Consider the following 19170-nt stretch of genomic DNA (forward strand, 5'->3'; position numbering starts at 1 on the left):
CAAGTTCCTGCCTCTCTGCCTGTCTTCTGTTGGGTTACCTGTACTTATTCGTTTTGTCCTGGATCATTTTGTGGTTGCCGTCTGCCTGTGTACATGAGGACTGTAAGTGGATTCATGGTCATCCTGCAAAGAAAGAAGCACTCCTGAACCCGTCCACCCGTCTTCACCATTTCAGGAACTAGCAGTAGGACTATCTATTTTCATCATTACATTTCATCCATTGCCACCACCTATTCAAAGCACCATGATGTCCCTACATTGATGGATTAAAGGCCAGAAGTCCATGTGACCGTCATCATCAAGTCCTTCCATGAGAACCCAGAATACAATGAGGACTGATCATTTATGTTAGGTAGAATGCCTAGAGGGGGCTGGGCAGTCTCATGGCCTGGAACCCCTGCAGATTTTATTTTTTCTGCAGCCTTCTGGAGTTTTTTTTCCATTTTTTCTGTCCTCCCTGGCCATCGGACCTTACTTTCATTCTATGTTAATTAGTGTTCTCTTATTTTAATTCTTACTTTGTCTTTTTTTTCTCTTTCTTCATCATGTAAATCACTTTGAGCTGCATTATTTGTATGAAAATTTGCTATATAAATAAATGTTGTTTTTCATGAACGTTTTTCATGATTTACTGTGTGTGTTTTGTTGGTGCTTTGTTGTATTTAATGTGTAATCGCTGTAAGGAACAGTGGTGGTATCATTTTTTTCATTTATTTAATTTGTTTTCATTACATTCTTTATTATAAATCACCGTCTTCTCGACGGTGTGAATCTTAGCGGCACCGGACGTCTGCAACGTTATTCATTTCTCCTTGCTGCTGATTGACTGTGATGCATCTCCAGCTGAGTGTTCTTGTGTTTTCCGTTTTGTTCCTCTTAACCCTTAAACTGCCACAACCAGCTATAGTCGTTTCCCAGTGCCATTTGCGAGCACGCAGGAGCTGATCAGTCCGTGCCATACATTCTTGTGAGCAGGGTGGCTGAACTCACCCCTAGAAGACACGGACGCTCCTCATAAAAACCCCTCTTAAAAAATGCTGATAGACTACTTTCACATTGCTCCCTTACTTGCTGGGTTTACTTGCGGCTGCTCTGTCACGTGATATGCTTCTCGCACGACACTACGCATACTTAAAAGCCTGAACAGCACCTGTCCTTTTTGGCTGATTGCTTTGTTTCTCTCTCCTCTCCCAGACATCCTCTGCTCTTGTTTGGGGGTCCCGATCCCGTTGTGCTCTCCTATGGTGTTTGTCTATTCTTTAATCAAGAACTAACTGCATACTGACCTAGTTATACTTCTGAAAGAGACATGTTTGTTTGAAGTGTTTGAATAAAGTTCCTGTCTCTGCAATCTCCTGTGTTTCTGTGCAATTCTGTGAACCAAGTGTGACACCCTGCAGCACTGCAGCCTCACTGTCTCTGGGATTGAGCTACTTCACTAGACTAGCCTGTCAGCATCAGCGTTTACCTCTGTGTGCTTGCGTGCTGCCAGTTCAAGCGCAGTTGGCTTGGTGATTTACTTAATTTCATCCATGGCGTCAGTTGCACCTTGTACATATTGTTCCAGTAGTTTTTTAAATAGTTTTTGCAGTTCATTAGCAGTGTGTAAAATGATCAGTGTTGCAATAATTGTGATGCTCTTTGCATGAAAAAAATGTGTTCCATTAAAATTTCACTTTTTCTTTGTGAATTGTGACGTTTACTTAAAGTGCAGCAAAAAAGTATTTGACGTCCAGGGATGCATTAACCCCCAAGTATGTGGCAGTTTAAGGGTTAAAGCCCCAAGATGCCACCAAAACGCCCTGCACCTTCTAAGGCTTCTGGCAATGAAAACACGCTTGCATGAGTTACAGTACATATAGTGGTAACATTGGTATTTTACATTCTAGCACTGTGGGAGACATAGCAGTACAGTATACAGGTTTACCTTTACATTCTTTTTTTAGGTAATATATTAAGCCGAGTTTGAAATTAAAGTGTTTTGGGGGCATATTTAGGGTTTAAACTATAAAAATAGGCATTCTTTTTAACCTCATCCAAAATTCACAGTTTTTCACCATTCGCAGGTGCTCTAGGAACGTAACTCCCGCAAACTTTGGCGTGTACGGTATGTGATAATCCTTTTTTTTAATTTTTTTTAATATGCACAGTGTGGACAAAATAGATGGAGAAACTGGGAAAACATTTGATAAAGAGTGTTGAATATAAACTACAACAATGACCGTAAATTTAGGTTATGGTTGAAAAATTAACATTAAGAGCATATTATTTAGTGGCCATCCCCTTTGCAGTCAAATCTGCTTATGCTTGGTGAGAGTTTTCAGCTTGGGGGTTAACCTAATGCAGTTTCATTTTAAAAGGCAAAAAGAGTCTTATTTTAAACCCTGCAATTTTTTTTTCCAGTCAAAAAATAAGTCAAAGTTTTTGTAGTTTGCTTTTCATGCTGCAAAATAACACAACACTGGCTTAAGTTGCATCAGCATTGTTTTGTCTTGGTAGAGTAATATATTGCTCTACTTTCCCCTATTGTATTATTAATAAGTAGCCTTTGACAGAATGCCTAATCTCACAGACTTACCACTGTTTATAAGGGATTATAGTATATAACTTATCCCCACCTTCCCTTCTATATCTATAGGCAATTAGGTATAGTAAAAAGACAAGCAGGAGTTAAGTTACAACTTAAAATAATGTATTTATTGATGATAATCATAAATAATAACAATATGCAAAGTACATTTGAATATTGGCAACCATACAACCTGATTAAATGGTGATGTGCAGTTTCAGGCGGCACACAGACTTGTAGTTATTTAAAATGTCTCTAGTTAAGGCATCATTGGTGCTCAGCTTTCTTCAGAACTGGCCACAAGCCTGTTAAAATATGGCTGCCAAGCTGTGCTCTTCATTGTGTTGTCTTCATCATCAGAGGTTAGTAAGAGAGATACTTCTTCATCATATGTTGGTTGGTAAGAGAGAGAGAATGTGGTTTAACAAGCAGATTTATAGATTCTCTGTCCAACCCCTACAGCCAATAGGACATCATGATACTTAAAAGCTTCTGATCCAAGCCAATTCCAAACTGCCGTACTTCAGGCCAATGGGGGAATATAACATCTTAAAACCTGCCACCTCCAAGACCATATGTCTTTATGGCATTTTTGCGGGGGTTGAAAGACTTTAGCAGAGAAACACTTGCCAAACTGATTTAAGGCACACCCCCCCCAACTCTGTCGTAAAATTCAAAAAGACTCAGTCGTAAAGGGGGGGGCAAACACGAATGCGTCTTGCCAAAGTAACACTAAATTACATTGCTTTGCCAAACTTACAAATAAAGACATCTATATATATATATAATTCACTAAGCCGCCAGCGAGCAAGACACCCATGGAGCACGCAGGACGGAGCCACATCAACCAACTCTAAGACCATTGGATACGACGACAACTCTCAGAGCCACGCCCACCAACTCGGACGCGGCAACTCACAAAACACGGCGTCATTCGCGTTTGTTTCAGCTACAGTCCACATGCACCTCTGAGCCACGTTGACTTTTCATTTTTCTTTTCGGTTACGACGCACGACCGCGTCCACCATCGCAAACTGTTTTACACGCCATGGTCTTAGAGTTGGTGGGCAGGTCTCTGTGAGTTGCTCTTGCGAGCGGGCACATGACCAGGCGGTGTGTATGCTTCGAGAACGAGGGTGGACGCTGCAGGACCATCTAAGAAGAGGCATGTTTGTTGCGGATGTGAATCGCTGTATGCAGCGTGTAAAACAGTTTGTTTGCCGCGGATAATTTGCCTTTTACTTTTACACGAAGACAATTTCCTGTTGGATTGACCTTTGCGATGACAATTAATAAAGCACAGGGCCAAACTTTCAAAAAGATATGCATGTATCTGCCAAAACCAGTTTTCAGTCACAGACAATTGTATGTTGCTCTCTCCAGAGTTCCATCTTTTCATTCACTTACTGTTGTATCCTCAAACCCACCCCTTTTAGACAACTGTGTCTTTCCGGAAGTGTTCAGCCATCAATAAATTATGCGGCGTATGCCTGCAGGAACACAGAGAGACAGAGAGAGAGAGAGAGAGACGCGGGAGAGAGGGGGCTGGACGCATAAGAATCTATATAATAATAATACTTCATTAGCAGGAACACGTGTAGCGAGAGAGAGAGAGCGACAGCAACACACACACACACACATGAAAGAGAGAGGGGACTGGACGCATAAGAATAATAATAATAATACTTCATTACATTGATATAGCGGTGTTCTCAGTATTCAAAACGCTATCCACACAGGGAGGAACCGGGAAGCGAACCCACAATCTTCCACAGTCTCCTTACTGCAAAGCAGCAGCACTACCACTGCGCCACAAGGCAGAGAAGGCAGTTAAAGAATGCACCGGGCTTGATTTTGTTTTCACTTCTGTTTACAGCGATCGGGTCGTAGCGTGCATTGTTGCAATGTTACTTTTCTTGGTTGCTTATTACATTACTGATGTTTCACATGTTAATTTTTTTCCCTGTGCTTAAAAGACATTAAAAAAGTGTTTCTCAACTGTGACTGTGGAACAACTCAGTACGCAAGCTATATTAAGCGTCAACAACGAAGACTCGCTACACCTTAATGAACAAGTACTGACACTTATCCCTACCGATGAAGTAACTTTCACCAGCGTTGCCTCCATCGTCACAGACAATTCTGCTTTCAGTCACGGACAATTGTATGTTGCTCTCTCCAGAGGTCCATCTTTTCATTCACTCACAGTCGTATCCTCAAACCCACCCCATTTGGACAACTGTGTCGTTGAGGAAGTGTTCACCCATCAATACATAATTATGTGGCATATTCCCTGGCACGCGTCCACCTATGCTCTCAAGGCATTCACAGTGCCTGCTCATGTGCCCGGACGCAACAACTCACCACACACAAATTTTGCTTAATTTGACTCAACACGGGAAACCTCACCCAGCCCAGACACGGAGAGGATTGACGGATTGATAGCTCTTTCTCGATTCTGTGCGTGGTGTTGCATGGCCGTACTTAGTTGGTGGAACGATTAGTCTGGTTAATTCCGAAAATGAATGAGACTCCTTACTGCTAAATAGTTACGCGATTGCCAGGTGGTCGGCGTCCAACTTCTTAGAGGGACAAGTGGCTTTCAGCCACGTGAGATTGAGCATTAACAGGTCTGTGATGCCCTTGGATGTCCGGTACTGCACGTGCGCTACACTGAACGGATCAACGAGTGTCTACCCGGTGCCGACAGGCGTGGGTAAGCCGTTGAACCCCATTCGTGATGGGGACCGGAGCTTGCAATTGTTCCCCACGTACGAGGAATTCCCAGTATGTGCGGGTCATACGCTCGCACTGATTACGTCCCTGCCCTTTGTACTCTCCCCCCCATACAACCCCCCCCCCCGCTACTACCATGATCAGGTGACTTGGTGGATTATATATAGAAAAGCAGGAGTTGGGGGTGGGCACATGAGCAGGCAGTGCGTACTGAATGATGATTGTATGTTGGTTTGTAGTGTGCATTGTTGCAATGTTACTTTTCTTGGTGGTTTATTAAATGATGGATTTTTCAAATGTACATTTTTTTCCCTGTGCTTAAAAATCATTAAAAATGCGACATGATTATGCGGCATACGCCGCAGGTTGGCTAGTACAGAATATTTATCAAGTTATATGCAAAATCTCACATCACAATAAGCATGCATTAACTACTGCAATCCCCATTTGGGAATCATGTACTTTTAACCCACCTAGTAATGCCATCTGTCAGTCACGTAGAAATGCAGGATGTCTGCGTGCTCCAGAAGAGTGTTGAATGTGAGAGGGACCCTAAAGTGACCACTTGCTTGCAGTGTGTTGAGCACACAAGCTAATTTTTCCGGTTCAGTCACTGCTTTTCATCAGAAAAGTGAAACAAGTTTTTTGAAAGCAAGAAAAGACATTACTCACCGAGGCTAATTTTGGTGATGATGAATTTATCTTGATTCTTCGGGAGTGTTGAATGCAATAATAGCACTTTTTTCATGTCACTGTAATTTGGTTGGGTACAATGGACCCAAATACCTCATGCCCTGTTTGGGGCTCACAGCGGATACTGACAAGAATTTCGTCAAATATTTCGTGATTGCGTTTTATAGGAAATGGCTAGACATATTCTTTTTTCTTTGAAAGAAATTGATAATATTATAAATTCTGATGACTTTTTTGATTCTAACAATGAAGATGACGACAGTGGTCCTATAGATATTGTGGAAATTCCTCCAGAACCGGTAGTTTCTGACGATGAAAATATCGATGACGACATTATCTATGATGAAGAACCAGCAGATGTTCCCGAACTTGTTGAAATTCATTGTGCGACAGATGAACCTGCTGTCATGGATCTGGCTGAACCATCAACAAGTATAGTTACAAAAGATATAGCCCCCACCACCTGCTAAAATGAGAACGCTGTCTTTGAATTCAAACTGGTTGAAAAAACAATCCAGTAACTCGAAAGTGTACCCAAATTCTGATTCTGTGGATGCAAGAACGATTGATCTCATTAGTGAACTCAAGGGGAAAAGCCCAGTAGAGTGTTTTGAGAAGCCGTTTGATGACCGAATTTGTCTCAAATATTGTCCGTCAGACTGTGACATATGCCACACAGAAAAATGTCTTTCAGCTTTCAAATGAGTACATCAGGAAATTTTATTGGAATTCTTCTTTTCACTGGCTATCATTCTCTTCCTCAAGAACAATTACATTGGTGTGAAGATGAGGACATGGATTTCCAATGCATGAGAAAATGCATGAGTTGAAACAGGTATCTGGAAATCAAGCGGTACCTCCATCTCAGCGACAACTCTGAGCTCGAAGGAATTCTAGAAGCTCTTCAAGATTCGCCCATTGATCGACAAACTTAGCAAAAGCTTTCTGCAATTTGGCATGTTCTCTGAAAATTTCAGCATCGATGAACAAATGGTTCTATACTACAGGCATCACTATCTTAAGCAGTTTATGCGTGGTAAGCCCGTAAGGTTTGGATTGAAACAATGGGCGTTCTGCTGTTCACAAACAGGCTATTGTCACCAGATGCATGTGTATGAAGGGAAGTCGAAAGATGACTTAAGCATGACCGTGCTTGGGACATCTGTTGTCCTGAAAATGACAAGTTTTTGCAACATGATGGAAAGCATCATAAAAGATGTAAATTATTGGTCAGGCCTTTAGCTTGGGGAAACAAAATTCTTACCAAAATGCATAATTTACTCAAAATGTGGAACTAATGTAAGAAACGAATGAACTGCTTCTCCAATGGATTATTTTATATTTTTACCCTAATTGACATACATATTATTTTCGCTCGTAATAGTCATTAGGTATCGGAACATTCAGACACCTCTATATTGACAGTGCGGGTACACCCTTTGATCAGCTATCCATTAAATATAGAATTCCCTCCTGACACACTTTTTCCTACTTTGTTTAGAGAAAACTGCCTAATTTACGTAATCTAACATCAGTATTCACAATGGAATGTGTATTAGCTAGTAATATTGAAAAATATTTCCAGCGTTTCTACACTTTTTTTCAGGTAATGTCATAGTGTGCACAACTTGCTGAACTTAGGCAATTGTTAAGAAAGCCATCTTTTTATTAATTTATTAGGGAAGTAATGGATCTGAGTTATTTATAATACATAATGATTAGCCAGGTAGCAGCAGTATCATTCTCCTGTAAGTACGTAAATTCACAACTGAACATTCAGTGACGACCAGTAACACTCCAGTTGACAACTGTGAAAGTATGGCGACAGGTGGAAAGACCAGCAGAGTGGATGTAAAGGCCTGGATAGCTAAAACAGGTTCTTTCAAGGACATTGCATTTTAATAAAAAGAGCAATGTAGCTGAAAAGACGTATGAATTAATACAAGAGGTACTTTAGAATGAAATATAACCTACTAGAAACCTTTTTTTCCAAGATGTCAGAAGTTAATCTACTGGAATATCTCCCTATTTGGATTTGGATTTTTTTGTTATTGACTTGGATTGATAGGGGGAAAAAAGCACAGATTTTAATAATTGTATTCACTGAGTCTTAGAGAAGCATATAAAGATGAAATATTTTCAATTTTGAATATTACATTTTTCTTTAATTAAACCCATTCCTCTGTTTATGCTGACATGGATTGTCACCATTGATTTTTATGGGTCCTGTGGTTTCTTCCTTCAGTACAACAAAGATGTGCATGTTATCTTGATTGGTGACTCTGAATTGTCCAGTTATGAGTGAATGTCAGTCTGTTCATGAAGTGGCCCTAATAAAGGAACAATGGAATCATCAATTTATTTCAGATTTCCATCCAATATTTGTGTTATTTTTTTGTCCTGTAACACTGTAATGGGGAAAGGAGGCTTCCCAAATTGTACTTTTTATTTTATTACTGAAGGCTTATAGTGCCTTTCTGATGGGTGTTTTTCCGATATCTTGGCAATTAATAATTTGAGCAGAGTAGCTGAAAATCATCTGTAATGGATTTTACATTTGGTGGATGACCAAAAAACACAAGCAAATGCATAACAGTATGTCTCAAAAAGAAGAAAATGAGATCTTGTGTTGACACAGTCAAAACTTAAATTAAAAACATTTTGAAATATGTGCAGATAGAGAGAGGGTTGGAAAAATGCTCAGACACAAGGTTGAAGCTGTTCTTTATTGCTCTTTGCTGATGGGCAGTTATAAGTTATGCCAATATAAAGATGTTTCACTGTTAATTTAATAATTTAAACTATATTCTTTTAATATTATTTATTAGATTAAGTTATATGAATATACTGACAGCATTGGAATGATACTTATAGATATTCACATATGGAAGATAAAAGATGCAAAACTTTTCAAGGGTGTTTTTTGAATCTTATAGTACTGCAAATACTTCAGAAAGCAATAAACAACAATGGCATCAAGCATATGATATAAGGCAAACTCATGTTTTTATACCACTGGTTTCTAGCTTTATTCTTTTAAATCAAACATACTTTTAAATGAGTTAATCTTTGTTTTATAGAACTAATTTATGAATAATCTATTGCCTTTTGTCTATACAGACATTGATGAACTGAAGAGAATTGTACAGGAAATGAACTATCGCATTGGAGTTCAATCTGCAAAGCTTATTCGCCAACTGAAGAGGAAGGACCGGTTGTTGAATAAAGTGCAGAAAAATAGTGATATTGTAACAGCCTGTTTACAAGCAGTATCACAGAAAAGAAGTGAGTAATGTCATCCCAGTTTAATGCATATTTTCATATTAATTTAACTTGATCTCAAAAAAGATTCGATTATTTTGTGCAAACAGGTACCACATAGTGACTTGATCTCGTATAATAATTATTGATTAATTTGGAAGGCTTGTATTACAGTCTAATGTGAAAGCCCTTTCTGGATGTTGCTAGCCTAATTCAAGAACTGAAGTAAGTTAATTGAGCACTGATCAGTAACAGTGAAGTTAGTGAGTGTCTTCCAAATCGTTGGATTTAGTAAGATGCTTTAAATTACAGATACTGGGCTGTGGTGACTATTGATTTGTTTAGCTATTCAAGATGTTTAGCTGTTTCTGGTTTCCTTGAATGCAAATCTTCAGTGCATACCTAATGCATACTTTTTGTTTTTTGTTGTTTGCTGGCTGTTGTATTTTAGTTTTATAATACTCTCTGTGCTGAAATAGGTTTTGTCTACTTAGGCATTGTATGCTTATGCTGCCTTTTCAACTGCTTCTTGCATTTCTTTTCTAGTTTAAATTATTAACATAAGTTAGCAAATACACCATAATTATATTGTACTTTATAAAATTTGGCAAATTAATTGAAGAAAACATTAATTTATAATTTTAGCCTATTTTAGTTTAATGCAGTTGTAATGTCAGCAGTTACCTGGATTTTATCCTCTTGGTTAGCTATTAATAATAAAATTTTGACAGTGACATTTTTATTGTCATAAAATTGAGAAAATCAAATCTGTTATATATTGTCATTTATGCGAGATTATATCTGTCTAATTTCAGAACTTGACCGAGACCATATAAGTTCTATCATGATATGTAAAATCACAGAATTGATTGGAGTTTTCTTTTCTTTTTCCTTTTGTTTATTTTATTGTTTGTGCACCATGTATAGTCACTTGTTTGAATCAGTGAGGTACTAAATCAACTAGAGGCTTTGTGTTGGCTAAACTTTAGCCTGTCCTTGTTAAATTAATCTATCACTTTATGATAAGGCAGTGGTCTTATATGCAAGATCCTTCAGTTGCAAAGGCCTAGCATGATTGGGCTACAAGGAAACTTCTGAAACTGGACTTTTCAAAGCTGGTTTATAGGCCAGATACAGAGAATGGAGACAAATTTTTGAGGGTCCACATTTAATATGATTCGATCACAGAGCGAGAGGGGGTTGGGGGAGTTGGTATACCCTTGGGGTTTTCAGTGGCCATTTTTACAGTAAACCTGATACATGGAATTGAACATGATGCAATTTTTTTGTTCAAAATGTTATCTGAAATGTATTCACAATGGCTAAAAAACAAGACCCGAGAATACATTGATTTTTCACAGACTGGCAAAAGTATTCTATGTACTGATGCTGTTTGTTAGGAGACACTTCTTTAGACATTGTTATCAAAAAATTCAAGGTTAGGTCTCCAGGATTCCCAACTAACTACTCAAAAGTCCTGATTTATGTTCCAGCTTCCCTAGCATGTACTATACTTCTGTTCAGCTAGATAAGACTTCAGACTATAAGCAAAATGCCTCTTACCTGAACTGTTGAACAGTTTATGCAGGCAAAAAGTATACAAATATAAGTCAGGTAATACTGACCTGTTAGAAGTACCTTTAAAAAAAAATGAGTTGCTGGTTTCCATTGACACAGCATCTTCAAAACAATGTGTAGAAACAATTAATAAGGCAAATAAAATGCTAGGTTACGTTGCAAAAATTATTAATAAATATGTTATATATACACTCTTAACACACTAGTGGAACTATATCTGAAGTACCAGTATGCTGTAATCACTACATTTCACATAAGCAACCAAATGCATTTCTGAGACCTGTTCTACTCTGAGAGGCAAAAGAAATTAAACCTCTTTAGTCTTGAACAAAGAAAGGCTGTGTATGGGTCTTCAAAATTGTAAAAGACACGAATAAAGTGGCTCCAGCAGATTTACTATGTATAAAATCGTGAATCACATACTCAAGGAAACTGGTGAAAATTAAGGGGAAGAGCAGTGAAGAAATAATCCAGAAAGTATTTAGGAACCTGAAAAACTTGTCAAGTCATATAGTTGAGGCAGAAATCTTGACAGCTTTTATAAAGTGTCTGGATGAGATATTGGAATAAGTTGTATCTTAAGTAATCAAACAAGCTTGATGGAGTGAATGGTGGTGTCTCCTTTGTCAGACTCCTTATGTTCTTAGGAGATTTACTAAGTACCTCAGTGGACCATTCATAAATCGAAAAGAACTGGAACTTTGAGAGACACAGCATAGTATAGCTTGTATAGAACTGTATTTATTACCATATATAACTTACTCCTGCAGCCTCACCAGCCTGAAGTTATCCGATGCTACAAGGAAAATAGAAGAAGAATCTGTTTTCTCAGTACTCCTTTGGTGTTTAATATTAGCTTGAAAGTCCTTTTTTTTTTTTTTTTGCTCAATGTGGTTTAGAATAAGTTGCAAATCACCTGGGACCTCATGTATAAATGGTGTGTACGCACAAAAATGTTGCACACGCCTGTTTCCAGTCAGTTCGAGATGTATAATAACTGAACATAGCATAAAGCCACTCACATTTTCAGGGCTAGGTCAGCCCTTGCGTACGCATGTTTCTGCTTAGTTTTGTAAACTGGCGGCACCCAGTGTCAGAGTAGTGAAACTGTTTTTGTGGTCTGCTTTTCTTTTTTTAGATTCACATCTATGATGCCGGTTTTATCAAATGTACCGAAATTAATTGCATATTATTTACAAATTTAATTCACTTGATTGTATTAATTCTGTAACAATATAATGCTACACAGAATGGCCAGACTATTCCAACTACCACGGCTGCTTTAGTGTTGTTAGAAGACATTGCAAATGGAAGAATTAGAAGAGAGTCCGTATTTACAGATAATGATTGGCTTCTAAGTCGATTTTGATTTCCAAGACGTATCTTTATGGAGCTGTGTGCTGGACTAGCGCCAACTTTACAAAGGCAGGCCTTGAGGAATTCTGTTCTACTTTCTCCTTCACAAGTTCTGCGTACTCTCAGATTTTTAGCCACAGGAGCTTTTCAAAGTGAACTTGCTGACAATCGGGTATTTCATGCCAGGCCAATTGTATAGGATGTTATTATCTGCATATCATCCAGATAGATTAGATTTCCTTACACTGTGGTTGAACTGGAAAACAAAAACGGAATTCGCAGTGACGTCTGGTTTTCCAAATGTAATGGTAGCGGTCACCTGCACGCACATTTTATAAAGGTGCTGGACAAGTTATATCAGCCAGGGAGGTATCACCAAAAGAATGAGCTGGCATTACATCATCTATAGCAGGGGAGAGCTTATGAAAAAGGCAACTCCACACAGTTGCAGGTGCTTTTTCTAAGTAGTGCGGCAAAGGCAAGCAGTCCTTTTAATGATAGTGAGTTACCTCAAAATAAAGAGCAGAGAGTCAATCCATTGTGGCACTCTGTGCTGTTGCTACACTATAAAGGCACCTTCAGAGAATGAATTTGCTTTTGGAAATAGAAAGCATTTCCACTCTATTTAATGTGCTACTCTATAGTGCACAGAAAGTGTGTCGCAGTGTGCAAGCATGTACCTGAAGAGATATGCTTCGTTTGAATGTAATTAGAAGAATGTAAAAACAGGTAATTAGATGCAGCATTTATTTTTAACCAATTCGTTTAATTTGTGGTCAGTTTCACATAGTACAGCCATTATATTCCTTAGTTCATTTGCCACTTCTCTTACAGCATCCACTATTGCATTTTGTGACTCCAGAACAGCATCCATCAGCACACAGCCAGATGGCCTCCCAGTGGTTTCCGAGGCAGAGGTTTGTGTGCAGCCAGCGCCCAAAGATGTGCTCGACACAGCATGTACGCACATTTCCACTTTTGTCCATACCCCATGTTTTAGTGTGAATTCTACATACTGTACTCCGTTATACATGAGGCCCCCATGTCCATGTCAAGGTGCAGTTTCAAGCTCTGGAGCAGTAACTTGGTTAAATTTGTAGGGAAGGTGATACTTAGACACTTTAAAGATGGGTTTTAAAACTTGTTTCTTGGAGGACTACATTGGCTTCAGGTACTCACTCCAGCCAATTTCTAAATTGGAAGTCAATCCATATTTGTTAATTATATGCCTCATTTATTTCCTCATTATATCAATATAATATATTAAAATACAAATATCAAAGAGAATAATATTTCAGTTATTTAATATATATAACTAGCAGAAAAATATAAAGCCTGGCAAGATTTACATACTGTACATTTGAGCACACGTGTATGTAATGATTCACTAATAAATTTAAAGATCTGTGCCTTTTTATTCACTATTAGCAAAGGAAAATTTTTAAGATACCTGTACAGTGATCCCTCGCTATATCGCGCGTCGCCTTTCGCGGCTTCACTCCATCGCGGATTTTATATGTAAGCATATTTAAATATATATCGCGGATTTTTTGCTGGTTCACGCATTTCTGCGGACAATGGGTCTTTTAATTTCTGGTACATGCTTCCTCAGTTGGTTTGCCCAGTTGATTTCATACAAGGGACGCTATTGGCAGATGGCTGAGAAGCTAGATTGCTTACTTTTCTCTCTCTCTTGCGCTGACTATCTGTGATCCTGACGTATGGGGATTGAGCAGTAGGGCTGTTCACACACCTAGACGCTATGGACGCTCGTCTAAAAATGCTGAAAGATTATCTTCACGTTGCTATCTTTTGTGCAGATTCCTGAAACGACATGCTGCACAGTGCTTCGCATACTTAAAAGCTCGAAGGGCACGTATTGATTTTTGACTGAAAAACAAACTCTGTCTCTCTCTCTCTCTCTCTCTCCCTGCTCCTGACGGAGGGGGTGTGAGCTGCCGCCTTCAACAGCTTTGTGCCGCGGTGCTTCGCATACTTAAAAGCAAACAGCCCTATTGATTTGTTTGCTTTTCTCTATCTATGTGACATTCTGTGCTCCTGACAAGCACTCCTTTGAAGAGGAAGATATGTTTGCATTCTTTTAATTGTGAGATGGAACTGTCATCTCTGTCTTGTCATGGAGCACAGTTTAAACTTTTGAATAAGAGACAAATGTTTGTTTGCAGTGTTTGAATAACGTTCCTGTTTCTCTACAACCTCCTGTGTTTCTGCGCAAATCTGTGACCCAAGCATGACAATATAAAAATAACCATATAAACATATGGTTTCTACTTCGCGGATTTTCTTATTTCGCGGGTGGCTCTGGAACGCAACCCCCGCGATGGAGGAGGGATTACTGTACATAAATGAGATATTTTTTCTATAATATAAAAGAAGTTTAAAAAAAGGTTTAAAATTAAATTGCAGTGTAGGATGTGATTGGTTATTATTTCCCCTGGATGTTGCCATCATATTAGTTAAGCTGTAACTATAGTGACTTTTACAAGTCTAACTTAAAATGATGAAAAATGGGATAGAGAGCCCGCTGTAATAACACAAGTTAAAGTGCAATCCAAGGAGGTCAGTGATGTGCCCCAGTTTGTAAAAACACCAAATGAAGTCCAGAGTATACTGAAAAAAGCAATATGAAGCATTATCATCTGTTTTTTTTAAGAACTGCAATTTATGAATAAATGCAAGAAGATAAAGAATGGCATCAGTATTGAAGCAGTAGTATAAGAACTCCATGCTGAATAAAATATACAATTCAGATTCTGCTTGTCTGTGAGGTTGATATGGTTATCTACTATGCTAAGCGGCAATTTAATGTGGAATTCTCCACTGGGCACTTTGAAATTGGTCAAATTGGTCATGTGCACAGGTTTTTGTTCATTTAGGTAGGCTTCTTGCTTGAGCTTTTTTTAAACTTGTAGAGTAGTACTTGTTACTTTATCCTGAGCTTGGTTTTAGGACAGCTGGAGCCTATCCCAAGAAAGCACCGGGGGACAAGGCAGGTGCTATCCCTGGACATGGTGCCAGTCTATCACAGAGTGAACACACTCATACACAAATGCACAATATGGATAATTTTTGGGACTGTGGGAGGAAACCATCACAGATACGGGAAGAACATCCAGGTTCCACTCAAATAACATGCAGGATGTGAGCCTCAGTCTCCTTGTTGTGAGGCAGTATCTCTACCACTGTGGTACCTGTTGCACTTATGTAAATGATTAGAGAAGTAGGATTAGTTGTACACTTTGAGGACACTCCTGAAAGAAATATTTGGCAATGTGCCCAAATATGTCTTTCTTTGCCCTCAGTTTTTAATTCAGGGATTGCTTTTGTACTTCATAGTCTCAAGTATGGAATCTCTATTCATCATCGAACTGTGAATGTAAGTGAACATTTATTAGTACATGTGCACAGCTTAACCTTCCTCTTGTGTTCGCTTTCTGTTATCATCTCTTATGTTAACGGGTCGGTTTTGACCCGTGTATTAAATCAGCTATAAAATACACTAAAAACAATAAGCTATCATCCAGTTTGTTTCTCATCTCTTGGTTACCTTGTTAGGCTTCCTTATCCATGAAAATGTTGGTTTTAATACTTTTGGTGTGGGCCTCTGGGCCTTTTTTTGTCAGTATATCCCTTGATTTCAATTTTAAAAAAATGGTAAAATGAACCTCAAGAGAATCATATTAATAAATAAAAGGTTCTTGTGTTACCTGACTAATACTGAGGGGTATAGAACACATCTCTTAAATAAATTTGTTTTATTTATTTTTTCATTTTAATATTAATAACTAAAGTGACATCTATGGTGTTACGGGTCAATTTCGACCCATAGATATTTACATCAAGAAAAGGCAAAAAAATATTTTTTTCAGCAATAGAACTTTAATATAAACTGAAAAAAATGAAAAGCAGAACAGGTCATGACACAAAATATATATTTGCATGGTCAAATAAACAAAAAACAATCAAGAAAATCAAACAAATAGAAATCAATTACAAGTTCCAAAACTAATACAAAGCTAAATCAGAGTAAAAACCTCTGTGTGCAAGAACATGCTTGTGTATGTGTGTGTTTAGAGGCATGTGTGGCAAAAAGTGACACTTTTTGAGTGTTCTTTGCAGAGATATTTCTTGCAGTTGAAACACAATACATTTGTCTTTCTGTCCTTACTGCTTGGGCAGACCTAACACCTCTTTCTTTTCGAATCAGGCGGCCTGACTGGGGCTGGGGCTGTTTCGGTTGGTGTTGAGGCAGGGTTGGCTGAGGAGGATGCTGATGCAGATTCTCTCTGTGTTGCTGATGGTGAGGATGGAGTGCTGGGTGAGCTCTGCAGCTGTCTGACAAAGGCTGCAGCGTCTGGGTCTCGGGGCACCCGTTCCCTTCGCCTAATGTGTGGCTTGACAAGGGAATTTCCCAACTCCTCAAGAAACAGTCTCCGCTTGTTTTTTTTGGTTGAGTTCCACCCTTGGTGGATGTGGCTCCACAACACAAATGCATTATATACAGACACATCAAGGATGTTGTAAAACACAACCATTGGCCATCTTCTGGTCATTCGCTGGCATGTGTATGTGGCTGTCAGCTTGTCCAGGTTGTCCACTCCTCTTTTGTTTTTGTTATAGTCGTGGATAATTGTCGGCTTTTTGTCACTTCCTGATGATACAGCTGTGTCTTTGTGAACAATAGACATGAGTATCACATTCCGGTTTCTTTTTGGACAATATGAGACAACAGTGGTGGTGTCTATAAAAGCAAACTTTGAGGAAAGTGGAGCCCTGCCCTTCACCTGCAAGATTTCAGCAGGCAACTCAGGTTTATTTTTCTTCAGTGTTCCCACCATGGTAAGTTTCCTCTTGAGAAGTTCTTGTCCGAGGTCATAGCTGGTAAATTGCAGGATCTGTACACTCCAGCAAGAAGAAGAACACCAATGAAAGCATCCAGGTATTCCTCATCAATGTCTTTCCACATGTCGCCATGGACTTTTTTTCCTTCAAGGTTCGTCATAGTAATGATGATTCTTTTTAGTGACAATGGCATAAATAGCTCAAAACATGTTTTGATGTCACTGACTCTGGTCAGAGCAAACCTTGTGATTCCAGGGGTCATTTTGATGACATTTGCAGCAGCTGCCCTGCCATGTACATCATGAGGTACTGAGCTCCAAAAGATCTTACCATTTTTGGACTTGAATCTTTCAGCAGGAGCAGCTTCAGCACCAGTGACCTCCTCATCCGACTCATCAGATGTGTCTGTGTCTTCTGGATGATACTCCACATTGTCTTCCTCCTCAGAAACCTGCTCATCTGAATCGCTATGCTGCTCTGTGTCCTCTCCTTCATTTTCACCAAAAATATGATCCAGAACTTGGCTCACTGTAAATCTTCTTCTCATTTTTACATGCTGCAAATTGTAAATGTGCACTCTGCAAGTCAAATGGCCACTCAAATGAGTGAATTCACCTCACATGTCTGGACATGCCCATCTTTGTTTGTTTTGTTTTTGTGCAGGTATACTGGAAAGCCACGCAAAATGAGAAAGCTCACATGATTCGGAGAGGAGCTGGTTGTCAGTGTGTCAGCTGACAGTGCACTTAGGATTTCAGTTTTGGCTCTAATTATTGCTTTATCATCGTATTATCATAACTGGGTCTAAACCGACCCTAACAACACAAAGGTCATAATTTCAACCAGAGCATTTTATAATTTAGTAAAAAAAATTTTTTTTGCTTTATTTTGTTGAAATAGAGGTTCCTGACAAAGTCAAAAAGCCTTGATGCAATAAACAAATTTATGTGATTCTTGTATGCATTTAAAATTTAAAACGGGTCGGTGCAGACCCTAACACAAGAGGAAGGTTAATACAATTTTAGCAGTTGCTCCAACTTGAAAGCAGTTGCCTGCAAAATCAGCTCATGCTGCTATTTCATTATTTTGAACTAAAATAAACAAGCAATGTAAAAATATCAAGTAAAGTATGGTAAAAAATAACTTAAAGAAAATAACAAATATTGTTTTGGACAGTTTTTAAAATATTCTGTGCTATGCATTTTTGGGGGTACTTTTTGTAATTAAATCACAGTTCTGTTTGGATTGGGGGTTAGTCTCGGTAGGTCTCTAACAACCTTTTAAAACTTTCTTCTTGGTAATTTATTTTCAGATAAGTAACAGTCGAAGACATTCATCTTTCCTGTGAAAGTATACATGTTTTTAGCAAACCGAATTTGCTTTCTAGTAACTTTGCTAACTTTTCTTTGAATCCTAATGTGCATTTTAATCTGTGCGGCACTGAAGTGTGCTCTTAGCATGGTGCCTTCGCCATGCCTAATAAGGATTGTGGTAGCCGAAAGATGAGCTTTGCTGTGTTTTCATAAATGTGCAAGCTTTCGAGGCAACTCAGGCCCCTTCTTCAGGCAAGATCTTGCCTGAAGAAGGGGCCTGAGTTGCCTCGAAAGCTTGCATATTGTAATCTTTTTAGTTAGCCAATAAAAGGTGTCTTTTGCTTGGCTTTTCTCTACATTCATAATGGCTAACACGGTACAACACCCTAGTACTATAAATGTGCAGGATTTCTTCTTTTCTCTTTTTTCATTGGCCTTTAAATGTTTTGGTCTACAGGCCCATTCAGGATTTTAAGTCTTCAAATAGCGATGACTAGAATAATTTTTCTTTCATATAATTTATCTGTTTACTTTTTTATTCTAAATGTGTGTAGTACTTATTTATTCATAAATATTAAATGCAACTGCAAGGTTCTTAACAATTTTTCAAGCTGTGGTGCACTAGGGTGATTGATTAGTCTATCATGTTATAAGTAATAAAGGCCACGGGCAATTGGGCAATTCTAGACTTGTTTGGATATGGAATAAATGTATTCAAAATAAAGAAAGATGTGGAATATTGTGGCTGAGCGCAGCAGATCCCAGGATTTTCTTTTGTGTTAATTGCTTCTAACATAATTT

The 19170-nt window shown here is 38.6% G+C and overlaps 1 protein-coding gene across 1 annotated transcript in view; it reads left to right on the forward strand.

Moving 5' to 3' along the window:
- The window catches only part of tbc1d30 (TBC1 domain family, member 30), a 125848-nt gene that overhangs the window by 15763 nt on the left and 90915 nt on the right, over window positions 1–19170 (forward strand). The window contains 1 exon segment of the mRNA XM_051920768.1: window positions 9119–9283. Coding sequence (XP_051776728.1) covers window positions 9119–9283 — 165 coding nt within the window.

Source organism: Erpetoichthys calabaricus, chromosome 1 (assembly GCF_900747795.2).
Source record: "Erpetoichthys calabaricus chromosome 1, fErpCal1.3, whole genome shotgun sequence".
NCBI classification, from domain to species: domain Eukaryota; kingdom Metazoa; phylum Chordata; class Cladistia; order Polypteriformes; family Polypteridae; genus Erpetoichthys; species Erpetoichthys calabaricus.